General features: G+C 45.7%; 1 protein-coding gene across 1 annotated transcript; it reads left to right on the forward strand.

The window, feature by feature from the left end:
- Positions 1 to 12,633: 12,633 nt before the first annotated feature.
- On the forward strand, positions 12,634 to 14,288 carry INS (insulin). The gene is made up of 2 exons (XM_066636731.1): positions 12,634 to 12,820; positions 14,149 to 14,288. Exons 1-2 carry the CDS (start codon positions 12,634 to 12,636, stop codon positions 14,286 to 14,288), a joined length of 327 nt encoding a protein of 108 aa, XP_066492828.1.
- The last annotated feature ends 4,738 nt before the right edge of the window (positions 14,289 to 19,026 follow it).

Raw genomic sequence — 19,026 nt, forward strand, 5'->3', positions numbered from 1 at the left:
CATGCCACTATGCCGGCATAGCTACCAAAGGGGTCCACGGAGTTGCACAGACCCTTTAGGGGGGAATGTATCATGTGGCTATTCTTGGGCTTGACCTTAGTAACTTCGGTTCAGTGACATCATAGGTCTGCGTAAGTGGGCATCCTTACCTGCCTCTGACCGGGCCTTGGATGTGCAATTGGTTGGTGCACATCAATCCCAGCTGGTGGGTTAACTGGGAACTATTCTTGGTATACTCAGAAAGTGAGATCAGCAACCCACAAACTACCTGCCTGCTTGTCCATGCAGCTTTCCTGCAATGGTGCTGTAGTGATCCCCAGGGAAGCGCCAAGAAGGACCATATTCCCCTCTGTAAAATCTAGTGCTTCTCTCCTGAGATCACATCAAAATCACATGGACAGTTGTGCCTTGGCTGCACAGAAGAGTAGGATTCCCACTGCTACTAGAAATGTAGGATAGCAGGTGACATTTCCACATCTGCACCCAGCTGACAGCCCTCACACTGCCCTGAGGAGGAGGAGGAAGGATGGCAGGAGTGGCTTGACATACCTCCCTGCTTAACTCCTCTCCCTCTGTCATCCATACACCCCCATATAACAACACGCTCACTCAAGCCTTCTCTGGGTTTAGTGCAAGGTTGAGAAAGGCAGCAGAAATGGGAGGTCAATTGTTCAGTGAATTAAAGCACTAGACAGGTTGTTTTAATCAAATCAAAAGAAAACATGCATAGGGGATGAAAATAGGGGGACAGAAAAATAGACAGTCAACTTCTTTATTTGTGATCAAGAGACAAAGTTCCAAAATAAAGGAGAAAAGATTCTAAGACCACTTACCCAGTGGGGCAGCTCTCTTTTATCCTGTTTGAGGAAGCCTAGCTCCTCAAGCTCTGATAGGTTAGTTTTTGTATTGGCAACCTTCAGTCTCGAAAGACTATGGTATCGCGCTCTGAAAGGTGGTTCTGGCACAGCGTCTAGTGTGGCTGAAAAGGCCAATCCGGGAGTGACAATCCCTTCCACACCGGGAGCAAGTGCAGTCTGTCCCTGGTCTGTCTCCCTGGTAAGAACTGATATTCAAATATTCCACTCCCAGGTCAGGTGATCAAAGCTAAACCAGTGACTGGTTGAACTAGTTTTGGTCAAAGCTATTGTCCACAGGTGATACCAAGGAGCCGAAGGACTCCAATTTATATCTCAAGAGGAAGGTTAGATGTGATGTGAGAACTTGAGCCCTGGTCAACTTGGAGAACCTCCATGGTTCCTAGGTCAGCCTCAGTGTATACAGAAAGCTATCATGGAGAGGTTTCTTAGAAAAATGCATTTGCTTGTTCATGACAGATGCTGATTTCCATATCTCCCAGGGAAGCCTCTTTCCTACTGAACCTTACACTAAGAACATAAGAACATAAGGCTTTCCTTAAGAAAAAACAGCTCTTAAGGGAACTGTCATTAATCGGATTCATATTATTGATGGTGTCATGAGAAAGGGTATTTGGCCTTGCTGCCTATTCAGCCACAGTCTGGCCATGAACTTCTGCAGAAAAACCTGGTTAACTGCAAGAGAGGATCTGTGTGAAGCAAGCTGTGCTGACGAACATATGCTGTTCTTTGGTTTTTCTCTGGAGAAGACTCACTATAAATGTGCTTTGATTTTTAATTCCTTTGCATTTTTGGATACTGTAAAGGCTTATGGCTAGGACAGCTGAACTGATGGTTCATATTATGTTCAACATTTCCAGGTCTATTTGAGGACCACATGTCTCGGAAGCAATTGTACGAAATGCTACTCTGCTGCAGAATCATTCACGGTACAGTTGCTGTGTTGGGCCCACAAAGTGAGACACAGGACAGGTTCAAATACTTTTTATTGGGCCAATGTGTTGGTGAGTCACCACAAAAAAACGAGAGTAATAATTTTTGACCATCTGGGGTGATTGCTCTGTCCGGTCACGTCATAATTTCATTAGGTTCAATGATGGTATAAATGACCACATCAAAGCTATGATGAATGATGAGGTGCCATTTTCGTACCACTATTTCCAACTTAAGCCATTTCTGCCCAACGTTGCAGGTACGCAACAGCGATCAAATGTGCACAACTGTGGGCTGGGCAGAGACGGATTAAGAATTTTGCTGTGAAAAAATAATGGAGATATAAGAACACAAGAAGAGCTTTGCTGGGTCAGACCAAGGAACCATCTAGTCCAGCCTCTTGTATCTCATAGTGGCCCTCTGGATGCCTCTTGGAGCACTGAAGAAGACAAGATCTTTGTATCTTGTTGCCACTCCCTCTGCATTAGTCTATCTCTGAAACCTGAGGGTTGCATACAGACATCATGGCTTGCATGTGAATGAGCAGTGTTGGCAAAGCTTCCACCAATAATGAGAGTTGTAAACATGCAAGCATGTGTTCCCACTCACTCACTCACTCACTCACTCACTCACTCACTCACTCACTGGAATTGAACCAAATTGGGGGAATTAGCAATATTTCTAGAGCAAGAGGTCAAATTCAACAGTGTCTGGCAGTTTTGGGATTGTTTACGTGAATGAGTGGTGCGACCATCTCAAAGTGTCTCTACATTAGGCTACCAATAATCATGAGGCTGGGCTTTTCAAAAGAAGATAGAGTTTTAAGAATATTGGCAAACAAGGAAGAGGCATGTTTACTTTCTACCAGTTACAGAGCTTTCAATGGATTCAAGTGAAAGAAATACTTGAAAATATGGACAAGCAGGAGTTAAATGGAAAGAGAGAGGAGAGAAAGCAATGAAATAAGGTTGTGCTGAACTGGGTTTCCATCCTAGCAAGCAGACATCTGTCTAAGCGGCAAGGGCAGGGCTGCACAATTTCAGGCTCCCTGAAGCACTTGGTGGGTCACTGCGAGATACAGGAAGCTGGACTAGATGGGCCTTTGGCCTGATCCAGTAGGGCTTGTCCTATGTTCTTATGTTTCTTATGTTCTTAGGTTCCAGAGTGAAAAAAACACACAGCAAAAATGTGCTCCTTTGGGCCAGAAAGGTAGCTCTTTGGAGGGCAAGGGCAGCTACCTAGGCAAGGGGACTTGCAGGAGTACTGCTGTAGTATGGCCTCTCCCAGTTTGAAGAGGCACTTGCCCAACAGACTGAGGCAAAGAGGCAAAGAAGGAAGGCCCACAGCCAGGAAGACACACCAGGGACAGACTACATTTGCTCCCAGTGTGGAGGGGATTGTCACTCCCAAATTGGTCTCTTCAGCCACACTAGACACTGTTCCAGAACCACTTTTCAGAGCCATAGTCTCTGGAGACTGAAGGATGCCAATGAATGATGATGATTGTACCCTAATCAGAGAAATTCCTGAAGGACAAAAGGCATGGCAGTCTCTGTGCTGCACCCAGGTCATTAATGGGAGAGGCTTCTTGACATAGGAATCTGAAAAGACTGTCCAAATGACCTGGTAAGTGGGCTAGTTGAAACCTTAATTGAGTATGTAACAGGACTTTTCTAGCAAAGTTTTATCAGGGTGGGGCACCCAAATTTGCAAGACTTTGGAGAAAAGGAGGCAGCACTACAGCCTACCTTCCCTTTAATGGCCCTTACTTGATGTGATCTTTCCTAAAAGTTCAAGATGACATACCCCCCTTCCAAAGCACAGTCCTGCCCAACTCCCAAAAATGCCAGCCAGAAACCAAAATGGAGTTAGCTTAGAGTGCACAAACGGTTGGCAACCTTCAGTCTCGAAAGACTATGGTATAAGCTACAGCACCCAGTATTCCCAGGCAGTCTCCCATCCAAGTACTAACCAGGTCTGACCCTGCTTAGCTTCCAAGATCAGAGGCGATTGGGCATGTGCAGGGTAACAGAGTGCATACATGTTGGGAAAAAGAGGATGTTTATAACCTATTGTGTATAATAGGCTATATGATGTGTTATTAATTCCTTTTATATCTATAGGAAATCCTGCTGGGATATTTGAAGGAGGCTATTTGAAGGAGAAGGAGGCTATTTGAAGGCTATTTGAAGGAGGAGGTTAACAGGATCTTCTCAAATTAAGTTGAAATGTAAATCAACTTTCTTTGATTTCAATGGTTTATAGAGGCAGTTATCTGACAAACAATACTTTGGATGCAGTCTGATACATCCCTGACAGTAAGCCCCACTGAACACCATGACACCCACTTCTACCTGGACACATGTAGGATCATATTGTTTAGCATGCATGTAAAGCAATTTAGGAAGGGATGTTAACTGTTGAAGGGATGTTAATCAAGAAATTATGCTTGGCTCTGTAAAAGCCCTGAAACAATAAGGCAGGATGCAGCCTGCAGGATAGAGCTCATTTTGACTCCTCCTTTGCCCATCCTCTTACTCTACCTCCTGTAGGGCAGAATCATAATCAAAGGCCACAGTCCTATTTGACAGCTGACATTCAAAAGGCTGTCACAATAAGTGGAGCATTGCCACTGGTCAGCCCTCTCCATCCACCCCTAAGATGCCCCCTCCCAGAAGTGGTTGACAGTGACATCATGTCACCACCACCAATTTCTGGGTTATGTGACTCTTGGCAGGTGCCATCAGTTTTGGGCACACTTGCCATTCATCCCAGTAAGTGGGGGGCCCCGCATGCAGGGCAGGGGGTAGGGCTCCCACAACAAACAGTTGCATCGGTTCAGCCATGACTAGCTGGCCTATGCAGAGGTCCAGGGTCTAGGAGAGGGGGTAAAGGGAGTAATTTTTACCCAGGACCATGGTCAAAAAGGGGGCCCAGGCGCCAAAGAAGGGGGTCCAGAAATTTCCTGGGATCTTATATTTTCTATCTCACCTGAACTTGCTGTGGGATGCTGTGTGCGTAGCTGCTGCTGCCGCCACAAGCCATATGTGCTGGGCCGAGGAATGCATATATGACACTCCTTGTCACAGTGTCAAATGTGGGAGGAAACGGGCCTCCTACAGTAGCTCTTTGGCTTGTGGATTCACTTACCATGAAGGAGTGTATAGGAGCTCAAGGACACAGCTGTGGTGCTACAGCTGCTAATATAAAAAGAGTCCTGCTGCATCAGGCCAAAGGCCCATCTAGTCCATTTTCCTGTATCTCACAGTAGTCCACCAGGTGCCTCAGGGAGCACACAAGACAACAGGAGACCTGCATCCTGGTGCCCTCCCTCGCATCTGGCATTCAGAGACAGCCTACTTCTAAAATCAGGAGGTTGCACATACACATCTTGGCTTGTAACCTGTGATGGATTTTTCCACCAGAAATTTGTCCAATCCCCTTTTAAAGGCATCCTGGTCAGATGCCATCACCACATCCTGTGGCAAGGAGTCCCACAGACGAACTACATGTTGGGTAAAGATATTTTCATATTACTGAGGGCGCAATCCTAACCAACTTTCCAGCACTGACTTAGCCCCAATGCATCCCCCAAGGTAAGGCAACAAACATGTCCTTAGCTTGAGGAGGCCCACTTGACTACCTTCCCACTGCAAGATGCAGTGCACACCACATTGGCACAGCTATGTCAGTGCTGGAAAGTTGGTTAGGATTGTGCCCTAAACCTATCTGCCTGTGCTGCATGAGCAGGTAGACCTGGGCTCTGCATTGGAAAGCCCAGTAGACCAAAGACTCCAAAGGGCTCCAAAGACGGCTGTTGTCACTCTCCCTCTGAGCTGCTTTGCCCCCTCCCCACCCTGTTCTGTCTACCCTTGTCACCACCCTCCCCTGCTCTGTTTCATCCCTTCCTTCTTTGGGCAGGGGCCCAAACGAAACTTTGAACCCCCTCTTAAAATTCCTCTCAGAGGCACTGCAGAGGTCAGTAGGAAGTATTTCAATTTACCTCTGGCAGGCCCCCTGATTCTCCCATTATTGAATGAAGCACATGCTGCATGGGTGAGGCCGTATCAGAGCCAATGGTGGGGAATAGGATTGGGCAGTTGTTTGCTCTGTTAGTCAGAAGAGAGGAGGGTGCAGGATCAGAGGAGCAGAGGCACAATGGCAGTGTCTTCTCTTGTGGTTTTAGAACTTTTGAAGGAATAACAATAATCCCTGGGTTGATAGCTGGCATCCTTAAATGTAGGGTTTCTTCCTGAGACAGAATTATGCAACACTGAACATTACCTGCAATTACTTAATGTATCTCTTTAAAAGTTAGTTAGGTCTAGGCTTTGATTAGATCTGAATCACTCTCAGTATCTCATTATTCAATGACATTCTATCACATTTCTATTGCAGGGGTACCAAACATCAGGCCCCCAGCTGAATATGGCCCCCCGCAGAAGGAATTTATCCAGTCCCCATTATAATTGGATTCTCCCAGCTTGCTGATTGGACTCTCCCACATCTTGAAAATTTGAACAAGATTTGCACATTTTCTCTTCTGTCATTTGTAGCTAATGAGGTTCTATATGAGAACAAAGTGCTTATTTCTGGCCATCATCTGCTTAACAATGTCACTTCTGGCCCTCAACAGGCACCATGAATGCTAACTTAGGCCCCTGTATGAAACATTTGACATCCCTGCCCTATTGCATGGGTTGTTCATTATTATTTTGTCTCTCCTAACTCCCATTTTGGTTTCTTAGAGTGGACCTTCTTAGGAGCCAGTCAAGTTCTTGCCCTGGAGGGGGTGAGGTGAGGCTGAACTCTGAGGAACACCATACTAATCAAGGGCCATTAATCATCATGCTAATCAAGGGACACTGCAGAGCATCTGTGTCACCTTTCTTCTAAAATCTTGCAAATTTGCCTTGATATAATTTTGTTTGCAAGCAGAAGTCCTGCTTCATAATTGATTCAGTTCCAACTGCCTAGTGGCCAGGTCACCTGGGTAGTCTTTTCATATTCCTTTTCCAGGAAGCTTCTCCCACCAGTGACCTGAGCCTTGGTGCAACACACACCTTGCCATACCTTTTGTCCCTCAGAAACCTCTCTGATTGGGGTGCCATCAAGGCTTTGTGTTCCCTTAGTAGGTCACACCTTAATTCAATCAAGCCCAGGAAACTCTTAGTAGAAGTTACAGAAACAATTGTCCCCTCCAGGAATGCTTTTGTTTCTTTATCTAAAGTCCTATAAATACCCCTGCTCTGGAAGCAAAGTGATTTCATCTTTCAGTCTGCAAAGGTGTCAGTCTATCCGGTGGTCTTTTTCCCCTGTGGAAACCTCCACCATTTGGGGGGCATTTTTCATTCTTGGAAGGTGTCCATGCTGCCTGTTTTTGCAGTCAATCCCACAGAAACCCCTCCATTTTGTGGTATTTTCTTCCCCACTGAAGACCTTCGCTCTGTCCACTCTTGACAAGGATTGTCCTTCTCACTTCAGTAGCCACCCTCTTCCCTTGGAGGAGCTAGTCTCCCTGCACAGCAAGGAGCAGCTTTTGGGGTGTGTTTTTCCTTTTTCTGCTGGAATCTGAAGCAACCCTGCCTTGCTACACAGAAGGACATCATACTCCAGTCTACCCAGCAGGTAATTTCCTTCTCCCTCTTATCCTCATAATGACCCTTCCTTCTACAAGCCTCCTGTGCCTGTTTGACACTTCCAGCTAATTTTCTCCTTGTCTCTCATCTCTGGCTGAGATGGCAGCTCAGCTCAGGTGGCAACCTGACTTCCATTCTTGCTCCTTTCTTCCTTTATTTAACTTGTACCTGTCCCAAAAGGAGCTATTTTCAAGTATTCTCTCTCTTACAACCACTTATATTTCTGAGTATCTGATCTCACAACTATATGTGCCTTTTCCAGGTTTTTCTATATTGTTTAATCAATTTTATCTTCTTTGGGAAACTCAGTCTCATGGTTACTGGCAGCCTAAGTGGAAGCGGTTTGAGGTTGTTTTCCCTGCTACCCACATCAATGATCCTAAAACTGTCAGACACTGCACATGCTCACTTCTTGCTCAATGTATATTGCTAAGCTCCCTCAATTTGAATTTAATTCTGGGCTGGGCAGATTCAGACCTGAGATCTGTGCGTGCATGTACATGTGTAGGAATAGACATGTGTGTGTATGTGTGAAGGAGGTGTGTTGGCAACAAAATGCATGTGTGCACTTTCCCTTCTGTCCAGGTCACTGAGAAGAATTTTACCAGGGGGTACAAAGTTTCTTTTGGGCCCCTTCCAAAGAGGGAAGGGGTGAAATGGAGAGATGGGGTGGGCAGAATGGGGGCCAAACAGGCAGGGGGAAAGTGACAACAGCCAGAATAGTCTTTGGAGCCCAGGTCTACCAGTCTTCCCAATGCTCAGGTCTATACTGCTTGCCCAGAAAGGGGGCCCAGTATATTCCTGGGTCTGGTGTGTTTAGCTTGTGGCAGTAGTTGCTGCCATGTGCCCACAGTAATGCCCCCAGCATCCCACGTTGGTGAGGATGGAAAATGGAAGATCCCAGGAAATTTCTGGGCCCCCTCCTTTGGCTCCTGGGCCCCCTTTCTGACCCTGGGCCTGGGTACAAATTACCCCTTTTACCCCCCTCTCCTAGGCCCTGCTTATGTCCATGTCATACATAGATTGCAATGGTTTTATACACATTATAGAACTGCTTTTTGTACTGACTAAAATCATAAGTGTTCAAGTTCATACATATCTTTGGCAGGTATTTCCATAGTTTAAAGAAGGTGTGTTTTTTTAGTTGTGTCTTCTCAAATCTTGGAGGAACACCACTCAGGCCTGTAGCACGTACCCATCAAAACCGGGATGTATGATGTGATCTTGACTTTTCTGGGAAAGGTTGCTCTGTAACTGGGCAGCAACTATGCGGAACCCTTGGCAAAGAATAGAGAGAACCTCTTTCTATGAGACACATAGCAGAGTGCTCAAAATGGGCCATCTCCCAGGAAAACTTATGCAACAATAAATATATTCAGTTGAGACCCAAGAGGACGTTCTGGCTCCTCTTTCTACCATAGCCCCTCATGGCCACCAGGAGCTGAAGTTTCTCCTGGAAGACAGGACTTTCTAAAGTACATGTAGGCCCCCCCCCCACGCCAGGGGGGCTTTCCATTCTTACAGAGAACTCATTTGGTCCTGGCCCTATTTTTAAGGACCAAAAAATTCTTTCCAGTTTTTCCTGTAAACTAGATGGATGTTATTATTCCCATGTACCAGGCAGATGACTTACTTGCAAAACATACAAAAGATCAGATGAATGATTTTGAGTTCATTCTTTTGTTTGTTTTGAATCTGGAGTCTTGCCACCCTTGTGTGGCTTTTAAAGAACATAAACCAGACATCTGCCTTGGATCCACAGATGAAAGACAGGGTAAAACCCCTTTAAATAAATAAATAAATAAATAAATAAATAAATAAATAAGATGTTTACTGGGCTGGGGCACCTTCCATATGAGGAAAGTCTAGGGCATTTGGGCCTCTTCAGCCTAGAAAAGAGATAGCTGAGGGGGGACATGATTGAGACATACAAAATTATGCATGGGATGGACAGAGTGGATAGAGAGATGCTCTTTACACTCTCACATAACACCAGAACCAGGGGACATCCACTAAAATTGAGTGTTGGGAGAGTTAGAACAGACAAAAGAAAATATTTCTTTACTCAGCGTGTGGTTGGTCTGTGGAACTCCTTGCCACAGGAAGTGGTGATGGCGTCTAGCCTGGACGCCTTTACAAGGGGATTGGACAAGTTTCTGGAGGAAAAATCCATTATGGGGTACAAGCCATGATGTGTATGCGGAACCTCCTGATTTTAGAAATGGGTTATGTCAGAATGCCAGATGCAAGGGAGGGCACCAGGATGAGGTTTCTTGTTATCTGGTGTGCTCCCTGGAGCATTTGGTGGGCCGCTGTGAGATACAGGAAGCTGGACTAGATGGGCCTATGGCCTGATCCAGTGGGGCTGTTCTTATGTTCTTAAATAAATGCTGACCCCTTCAGTTGCAAATGGGTGGTCCTGCTCCCAGCAGACAAGGGTTCTCCTTTATGGGCCACATGAAATGGAAGCTGCATTAATAGTGTTAAGCAGAAGCAGCTATCTAGCTCAGAGTGGCATTGGTTGGATCCCACAGAAAATCCCCATCTCTCTATATCTATATGTTCTTTCAAAAGGCAGGGAATGTGGCCTCAGTTATCCTTTGCTATAATTAAGTGTTTTGCTTTTCTCTGTGACATCAGGCTGTAACAGGGTCTCATCAACAGCGTTGTCCTGTCACTGATTACCCAACTGAGGATGAAATGAGCCTAACATGTTAACATGTTTGCTTTTCCTTAATTCCGCACTTCAGAAACAGCTGCTAGGACTGGCACCTTGGTGGCCACCCTGTTCCCAGCACTGCCTATTGCCCAGCATTAGCGTAATCGTAGAACTTTAATAGCCCCATTATGGCACTTGCTAAAAGGGTCACAGCAAAGCAAAGCAGGGGTTCATTGGAGCAAATACAGGCTATAGGTGTAATGAGATGGAAATCTGCAAACTGTTGCTTCTCTCCCTTCCCATCTTTAAATGTTGACAATGTGCGCTGGAGATTTAATGTGCCCAGCCAGCAAAAATATTGGCCAGAGTAATGCTGAGAAGGTGGAGCTCTGGCCAGATCTTGTCTCAGTGGAACTAGTCAAAGGGCTATAAATATGGTACAGAGAGAAGATGGAGATCACTTTCAAGTGCTCCATTTCTTCTCTGAACAACTTTCAAGACTTTCCTTGAGATAACCTTGGTTAGGTAAGTTTTCTTTCTCCACCATCTACTGGTTTCCAGAAGTGGTGTACAGGGTGGTGTGCTGGTTTCTGAGGGTGGTGTACAGAGTGTTGGGAGGTCAAAGTGCAAAGCCCTTCTCAGCTGATGGCACAGGTTTCAGCTAGTCTTCCATGTTGCCTTAAAACATTATTAACAAGTACTATTAAATAGATACATAGTCAGCTGGCTGAACTTTTTGTAACTTCCTGAGCAGCTGGTAGCATCTCCCAATAGCAGATAAATGAACGAAAATCTTCAATGCATCTTGTACCTAGAAAGATGATGCAGAAATTATATGGGCAGCTATTGGCTGCCTTTGCCTTTTGATTCTGTCCACAAGTGCAGAGGAGTTTTCCTGCCACCGGCTATGGCAAGGGAAAGACAGACAGAGCTCTGCGTGTTCACTGTATATGTCCTTCCATAGCTACCAATGGGAATCCTATGCAAAGCTGTGATTAGGATGACAGTCTCAAGGGCACATGAAGCAAAGAATTAGGGGACCATTGTATTAGCAAGCAAGACTGAGGTTACTGCTCAAAACTTGGTAATAGAATGGGGGGCACAATCTAACGTGTTGGAAAGAGGCAGGCCAGTGGGCCTGTGCTGCATCCAGTGCAAGTTTGGGGCTAACTGCAGGCCAGCCTGGGGCAAGTGGAAACATTTCCCCATACCCCGTGTTGCACTGCAGCAGTCCCAATGAGTACTTGGATCTGCACCACATGACGAAGTGCAAATCAGAGCAGCCCAGGAATGCCCTGGGCTACATGGGAAAATGGTCAGGATCCAGCATAACTGCCAAATCCTGGCCCCACTCCCCGCCTGCCCACCCATGGTTCCACCTACCTCTTGTCCTCCCCCTGCCCTGAAACACTCACCTCCTCCCCACCCCCCATGCCCTCCCAGACTCACTTTGTGGCAGGGCCCGATTTGGGGCCTGCTCTCTCCCCTCAGAGTGGCTCTAAAGTGCTTAAGGCAGGTTGTTTAAACAGGTTGTCCCTTGTTATCCACTAATTTAGCATCCACTCATTTGACTCACCACTGATACCGGGGTGATGTGTGAAATGTGTCCCACTGTGCTAATCAAGTCTAGTGTTCTCTGGCATTAGCCTTTTCTCTTTAGGAGCCAGAATATTTCATAAATGAGAGAAGAGGGATTGCCTTGAAAAGATTTTTTGATGAGGAGCCAGCTTCTGCTAAGTCAGACCACTGGCCTGTCTTGCTCAGTATTGTCTGCAGTGCAGCAGTATCTCTCCAAGGTTTCAGAGAGGAAACTTTGTCCTATCTGGAGATGCCAGGAATTGAGGCTCAATGCTGCAGCATGCCCTCAGCATGCTAAGGATGCATGCCCTAAGCATGCTAAGGATGCATGCCCTAAGCATGCTAAGCATGCAGCATGCTAAGGACAAAGCTACAGTCCTTTTTTAAAAGCTAAGATCTAGAGCAGGGGTGTCCAAACATTTTGGCAGGAGGGTAACATCATCTCTCTGACACTGAGTCAGAGGCCAGGAAAAAAATGAATTAATTTACATTTAAAATTTGAATAAATTAACATAAATGAATTTATTAGAGATGGAACTTATGTGAATGAATGAAGGTCTTGCAGTAGCTCAAGGCCTATAAAAGGCCTTGCACAAAGCAAGGCTAGCCTTTCCTTTGCTGCTGCTGCTGCTGCATCACAAGTATGAAACAGCAAGCAGTGGAGGAAGCCCTCGTCCCACAGCTCAGGTGAGAGGTTGAACAGTCATCATCATGCTGAGAAAAGTTGCGTTGGGCCAACATGGGCTCCAGCAAGTCTCTGGAGGACCAGAGGCTCATTGGAAACTGGGAGCTCCCCGAGGGCCAGATTGGGAGCCCCTCAGGGCTGCAAGTGGCCCTCAGGCCAGGGTTTGGGCACCCCTGATCTAGAGGAAGTTTCTATAGCAAGCTCCTTTTTAACCCATTCTCTCATCTCATCTTCTCTTTTCAGGGCCTCACGGATACTACCGCCATGGCTCTCTGGATCCAAACTCTGCCTCTCCTGGTACTGCTTGCAGTTTCGTCTCCTGCCATTAGTCATGCTTATCCCAGTCAGCATCTATGTGGTTCCCACCTAGTGGAGGCGCTCTACCTTGTATGTGGAGAACGGGGTTTCTACTATTCCCCCAAAGCACGGAGGAACATTGAACAGCCCCTAGGTAATTTTTGTCTCACTTCCCAAATCGCACAGGCCACCCCTACAATTTCTCTTATGATTTCTCTTAATAACTTCTGAGGTAGAGAAGTTTGTTTGAGGAGGAGATGCCAGTATTTAAATCAATAGTCTGAAGGCTGATAATGCGATACATTCCTAGGCAAGCTGTTCCAACATGATGGTCCAAAATGGTGGTGTTTAACAAGTAAGTTCAGAAGCAAAAGGAAACTAGCCAAGCTAGTCACTTGCTAACCAATGAAATTCACCTTGCCTCCTTCTGCCTGTCCTTTTCTGGCAGATTCAGGACTATTTCACTCTCAAAATGTTAGTGTAGAATGGATTGTGAGGAGGCATGGTAACCTGACCTGTAGGGAAATTGGAGCAGTTACAATTGATTCAGAATTCAAATTCATCAAGCCACCTGTGCCCAATGATTTTCTCTGAAGGCTCCCTTCCTAGTGTCCTATCAACCCACGTGAGGCAGGTAGTGACTGGAGGGAGAGTCTTCTCAGTGGTAGTCCTCTGCCTGTGGATGGAAGGAATTCCTTTCTCAGGGAGGCTCCCTTAGTACTCGCTCTATTTCAAGCACCAAGCAAAAGTGCTTTCTTTCTTGCTTTCTTTCAAGTTTTTACATTTTAGCAGCAATTTCAGTTTTTGTAATTGTGGCTTATCTCCTGCTTTATTATGTTCTTATAATATAACTGCTCTGGGACACTGCTGAAGGTGTTATATAGAAATGAACTAAAACAAATAATCCAATGGATGAGGCAAAATTCAAAGCATTTCCATTTAAAACCTCTCCCAAGCTGAAGAAAACCCATTTTCTTCTGCCCAAGATCTTGCTGAGCTCCTGCCATTCATGGTAAACAGAACTGGGCTAGAGGAACCAATATTCCAATTTAGGAAACAGTAGCTCTTTGTATCCTACTGTACCATAAGTCACATTGCCAACCTGGATGTATTCATTTTTATATATCCCAGACTCCAGGCTTGCCATCTGGTGCTTGTTTTGTGCATTAACTGTCCTGATTTTCAGCTTTTTGTTTTAAAGTGTCCAAACATAATTAGCGATATAAGGGAAAACATGCCTACAGTGTTCTCAAAATTGTTCACCCATCTACCACCATTAACCGGTCAAGCAGTTATATTTGGCTTTACAACTATGAGGGAGTAGGTCCTCTAGCTGCAATTGAAATCTGCACTTTGTTCCAATCATCTGAAGAATTAATTTTTCTGCAAACTTGAGAAATTTTCCTGGGGGCATCTGCCAATGTATATGGTCTAAAGGCTACATTTCAGAGATGTACTAATGTGAGTGTTCTCTCCATCCAGCAGTGAATGAGCCTTTACAGAATGAGGTGGAAACACTACCATTCCAACCACAGGACTTTCAGAAGGTGAAGAAAGGAATTGTGCAGCAATGTTGTGAAAACACCTGCTCCCTCTATGACCTAGAGAACTACTGCAACTAGAAAAGGAAGAAGATCTGCCCCTACCTGGAAGGAGAGAAGAATACTTTGTGATTGCACCTTCAGCGCTTTTTGAATAAACTCCTGTGAAGTTATTTTAGCAGCTTTGGTCTCAGTGCACAATGTTATTTTAATGAAAAATTATTTGAAGACCCTAGATCAATGGTTCTCAAACTCTTTGGGAGTTTGAGCCCTGCTCTAAGTTCTTGCAGGGGAGGGGGGAATGGAGTGAAGCATTTGCCTGGATCATGCTACTTTTGAGAGGCACAGGGCTTTCTTGCACTCAACCAGAGACTGAGCAGGCTCCTGGGGGTGCGGGGGCCCCATGTGAGCATCCGCAGGGCTGTTAAAGTAACAGATTGTGGATTGTGTCCCACTTTTGTTTTGTCACAGAAAACGGAAGTGAGTCATGATAATTGAGTGTCTGCGCACTTAGGGGGGGCCCTGCGGAAGCTCACATGGGGCTCCCCGTACCCTCGGGAGCCTGTTGTAGCTTCTGGTGAGTGCAGGAATGTCCCTGTGCCCCTCAAAAGTAGCTCAATCCAGGCAATCACTTCACTCCGTTCTCCCTCCCTGCCCCTTAAGGGGACAGAGGCCAGGGTCATCAGGCTGAGGCATCACAACACCCTAGTTTGAGAACCACTGCCCTATATTCAAAAGGTGAGCAGAATACAACCATTGTCCCAATCTAGAAATCATTTACTGGAGTAAAAGACCCAAGATGTGCATGGCACTTGCATTGCCTGCAAAAAAGCTTCTCCATTCAGCTCAGTAAAGCTGCATGCTTTACTGAGCTACAGCTCAGTTGACTTGAGCTACATGCTTAACATCCCAGTCCAATCCATTTCATCTCTCTGCCAATTCAGAGATGCCAAAAATGACTATCACTGCATCCTGCAGTGAGTATGGGGCAGTTCAGGAGGTCTCCTCTTGGTAAGGGAACAATCATTCCCTTATTTGGGGGTAAGCCTCTGCAGTGTGTGAGGAGAGAGGTCTACTTGGACCTGTGCTAGCTAAATAGCTGGAGAGCAGGTCCATGTGGACCTGTGTTGTGGGACTGGGTTCAAGAAGGGGGTAGGATTCCGTGACAACTTTTGTCACCAAATCCACATGCTTTCTGGACTCAGCCTGTCCCAGCCCTCTCCCTGCTCGGTTTTGCCCCTCTCCACTCCATTCCACCCACCCCTACCCCTCCCGCCTCCCCTGCTGACTTCCTTGCTTCAGTGAGTGGTGGGGGAAGTACTGACAGGATGGGACTGACTACTGTACTGTTGGGATGCCTTTTATGACTGGCACTGATTGCTTTATGGCAGTCACCACCAGCAGAAGATCTATTGCAGCATCGCAAGGTACACATAGGATTGGGTGCTATGTGTGCCTTTGAGGATCAGATGCATTTATTCAAAGCGATGGGGAAGCCACCATGAAGAGGATACATACACATGGGTCTCCAGATCAGGATACTTGCCAAGCATGTTGAGAGATTAAATGCAGAGCATCAGATCTCAGGAAGGGGAGGGACAGATGTGTTTTGCAGGGATATAAGTAGATGGCATTTGTGCACAGTGCTGTTTTCCTTGGTTTTCATCACCCATGATTAGTAAATGATTTTAAAAATCTGCTTTTGAAAATGGATAAGGAAAAAGGGATAAGAAAAGTGATATACAAATAAATGTTTTGTTTTCAATAATCAAACATTAACAACAGGTTTTCAACTCTCTGTACTAAAATCTGGCAGCCATTCAGAAGGAGATTCTCTCTCTCTCTCTCACTTGTAAATTTTCCAGTCTTCAGAAAGCTTTGCCAGTGCAAACTCTCCTGAAATGAATAAGTCTTGAATCACAGAAGAGTAAGTTCAAATTCAGAAACCAACTGATTTTAATGTTAGCATTTGGTGCACAGTAGTGTACTCAAGGCTTTTCTGAGAGTGACAAGCAACATGTTCATACATAGAAGCACTTTGCTGCAAACAGCTGCTTTGAGGGCAAATGCCCATTTCACAGTGCAGTTTTTCCCCCCAGGAAAGCAGCACCCGGAGCAAAGAGTTTTAAAAAACAAAAAAACTTGCCATGATCCAGTCCTCCTGATCAGAAGCCTCACTGGATCAGGAGCACTTCCAGTCCACTTCCTGGCTGAAGCCCATGTGTTCATGATGTGTGGTTCACCATCATGTGTTGTTTGACTCCATGACATCACATGTCTTTTTACTATTTATGTCATGGGGAGCTCTTAATATAAGATAGAATACAGAACAGGACCTTTTAGAAATGAAATATACATTTAAACAGCAATCTACGTCTATTGATGTTTTGATTTCAGAATAGTCAACAAAATAGGGAACAAATTTCCCAGTGCCAATGCAGTGGGGCCAGAGTAACTTGTGCTGTATCCTGTGTGGAAATTTTGCAGCTTGGAGGTTCCCTCCAGGTGACATTTGTCTCCTTGAGACAAGGAAAACTCCAGCCAGAACAATGGGTCTACTTGGACCTGTGCCTGCTAAATCACTGGCACAGGTTCAAATAGATGGGGGATAGGATATGGCATGCACCAGCACAGCCGATCCCACCCCATCCCAGGACCAATCCACCTACCCAATCTCCATCCTTAACTCCTCATACTTCCAGGTGATTATATCAACCACCTATTAGTTCTGAGAGCAACAGTATATTGTACCACAGCCCCTTTCCAGGCTTTTCCAGCAGCTTCTAGCAACAAACAGAAATAAGAAGTCACCTCAACACCCCTTTTTTGGTGACATCCTATTTGGTGCCAGAAGAATGTGCAAGAAGGAGGTCATGCCAAAGACAGGGAGCTTTCAATGGGTGGTTGTAGCAGAATTCTGAATTTGGAACTAATAACTGCTACAGTCACCTGGAGACATCTGGGACCAGGACCACAAAATGCCACCCCCCATCTGGCCTAAAGGCCTAAAAAGTCACCTCCAGTTTTCAGAGAAAACCAGAGAGTCAAAGAGGCTACACATAAGCCTCCAGAAGGCCTTCTAAAGACTCTGGAAGGACTTAAAAAACCACTTACACTTCCAATGAGAAGTGATGTTTAAGAGCCCAATCTTGAGCTCCACATGCTGGGTTACCGCCGGTGTGCACTTACTACATGCTTGTGAGCCTTACTGCTGGGCCAGTGCCTGTGCTAGCCCAGTGCTGGCTGATGCTGGGCTAGTGCCAGATGAGCGCATGGCCTCTGCCACTCTGCGGTCCCATGGACCACCGAGTTGCGGCACGGTAAGCTGGAGCGGGGAATAGGTGTTCCGGGGAGGCAGGCAGAGGGCAGAGAGAAGGCGGGGAGGAGGCATGATGGGGAAGCGGGAGGCAGGGAAAGGGTGGGTGGGAGGCAAGCTGGGGGGAGGGAGCAGGGAGGGAAGGAGGCAGGTCCAGTGGAGTAACGCTCCACCGGATCCTGTCTGTTCACGCGGGGCTTGGCGCCCTACATGAACGTCTTTACCTCACCACTGACCTTTTGGTCGGCAGTGAATTAATTAGCCCCATTGTGGGCTACTTCCCTTACCTGGGAGAAGGGGATGAAAGTCCCCTTCTCCTGTGGGGCCGCCAGTGAAACCTGTGGCTTGTAGGCAGCCGTTTTCAGTGCCGCCAAAGCTGCGTGCCACGGGAGCTGAGGATTGGGCTGCCCACCTTTCAGAGCCCTCAGAAGGACTTCTAAGCCCTTGTAAAGCAGCCTGGAGGAAAAAAAGATGGAGGGGTCACAATGCCGCCCCCTCACTGGGTGGCAACCTGGGGTATTTTCCCCCGGACCTCCTCCGGTCATGTATTCCAGTGACATGGAGGCTTGTTTGTGAACTGTTATGTGAACTGGCCCTAAATCATCCATGACATAATAGAGTTCCAAAATGAAAAAAGTGTAAAGAAACCTTTTCTTGTAAAAATGACTTAACTCCAATAAATAATGTTGATTAGAATCAGGATGTACAGTACTATTCAACGTCCATTTGTATTTTGACAGTGGTGGAGAATTGGCATTTCTGTGAACCCTTCATATCCTGCAGTAATACTCTCAGCAATAGCTTATTCATATTTATATTGCTAATCTGTATGATTACAAGTAATTACAAGTAATTAGAAGAAGAAAGACAAAACCAGCAGCTGTCCAGCACTTTGGATTACATTCCTGGTGTATTTAAAGCATTCAGATACCATAATGATGAATGTGGTGTTGATGTAAGGAGAGAAACATTTTAAAACTGGCATCAGGATCACACAAGACTATTTGGGGCAGCTGCATTTTAATAACATTCTCAAGGGGACTAAATAGCTTCACTGTTCCTAAGCACACTTGTCATTCACATTACTGATCTAATCCATAAAACAACCTAACAAAGATCTGGTTTTGCTACCAATATTACATGAGTGCTCAAAGACTTCCCTGCCTTTTAAAGTGGAATGGCTGTCAGGAATTGGGGGGGGGGGGGAGGCAATGTGACAGTAAACATGTCTATGTATTCATGTCAAAAAAACCAAGTGATACGTCACAAAGCAAGTTCTATCCATTTTTGATAGATAGAAAATGGATAGAATCCCTCCCTTTTTGAAGAGGGAAAGTTTTTGTAACAACATTTTACGAAGAGGAAGTGTGAAAATAAGAAACCAGTGTCTTGCACAAATTTTGAAAACAGGCAGCTCTTGATGTTGGAAACTTCTATTAACCACACATGCTTGAGCATCCTTCCAGTGCAGTTTCGTCTCTTTGAGCAAAGGCTGCATCTCTG

Source organism: Tiliqua scincoides, chromosome 1 (genome assembly GCF_035046505.1).
Source record: "Tiliqua scincoides isolate rTilSci1 chromosome 1, rTilSci1.hap2, whole genome shotgun sequence".
In the NCBI taxonomy this organism is placed as follows: Eukaryota; Metazoa; Chordata; class Lepidosauria; order Squamata; family Scincidae; genus Tiliqua; species Tiliqua scincoides.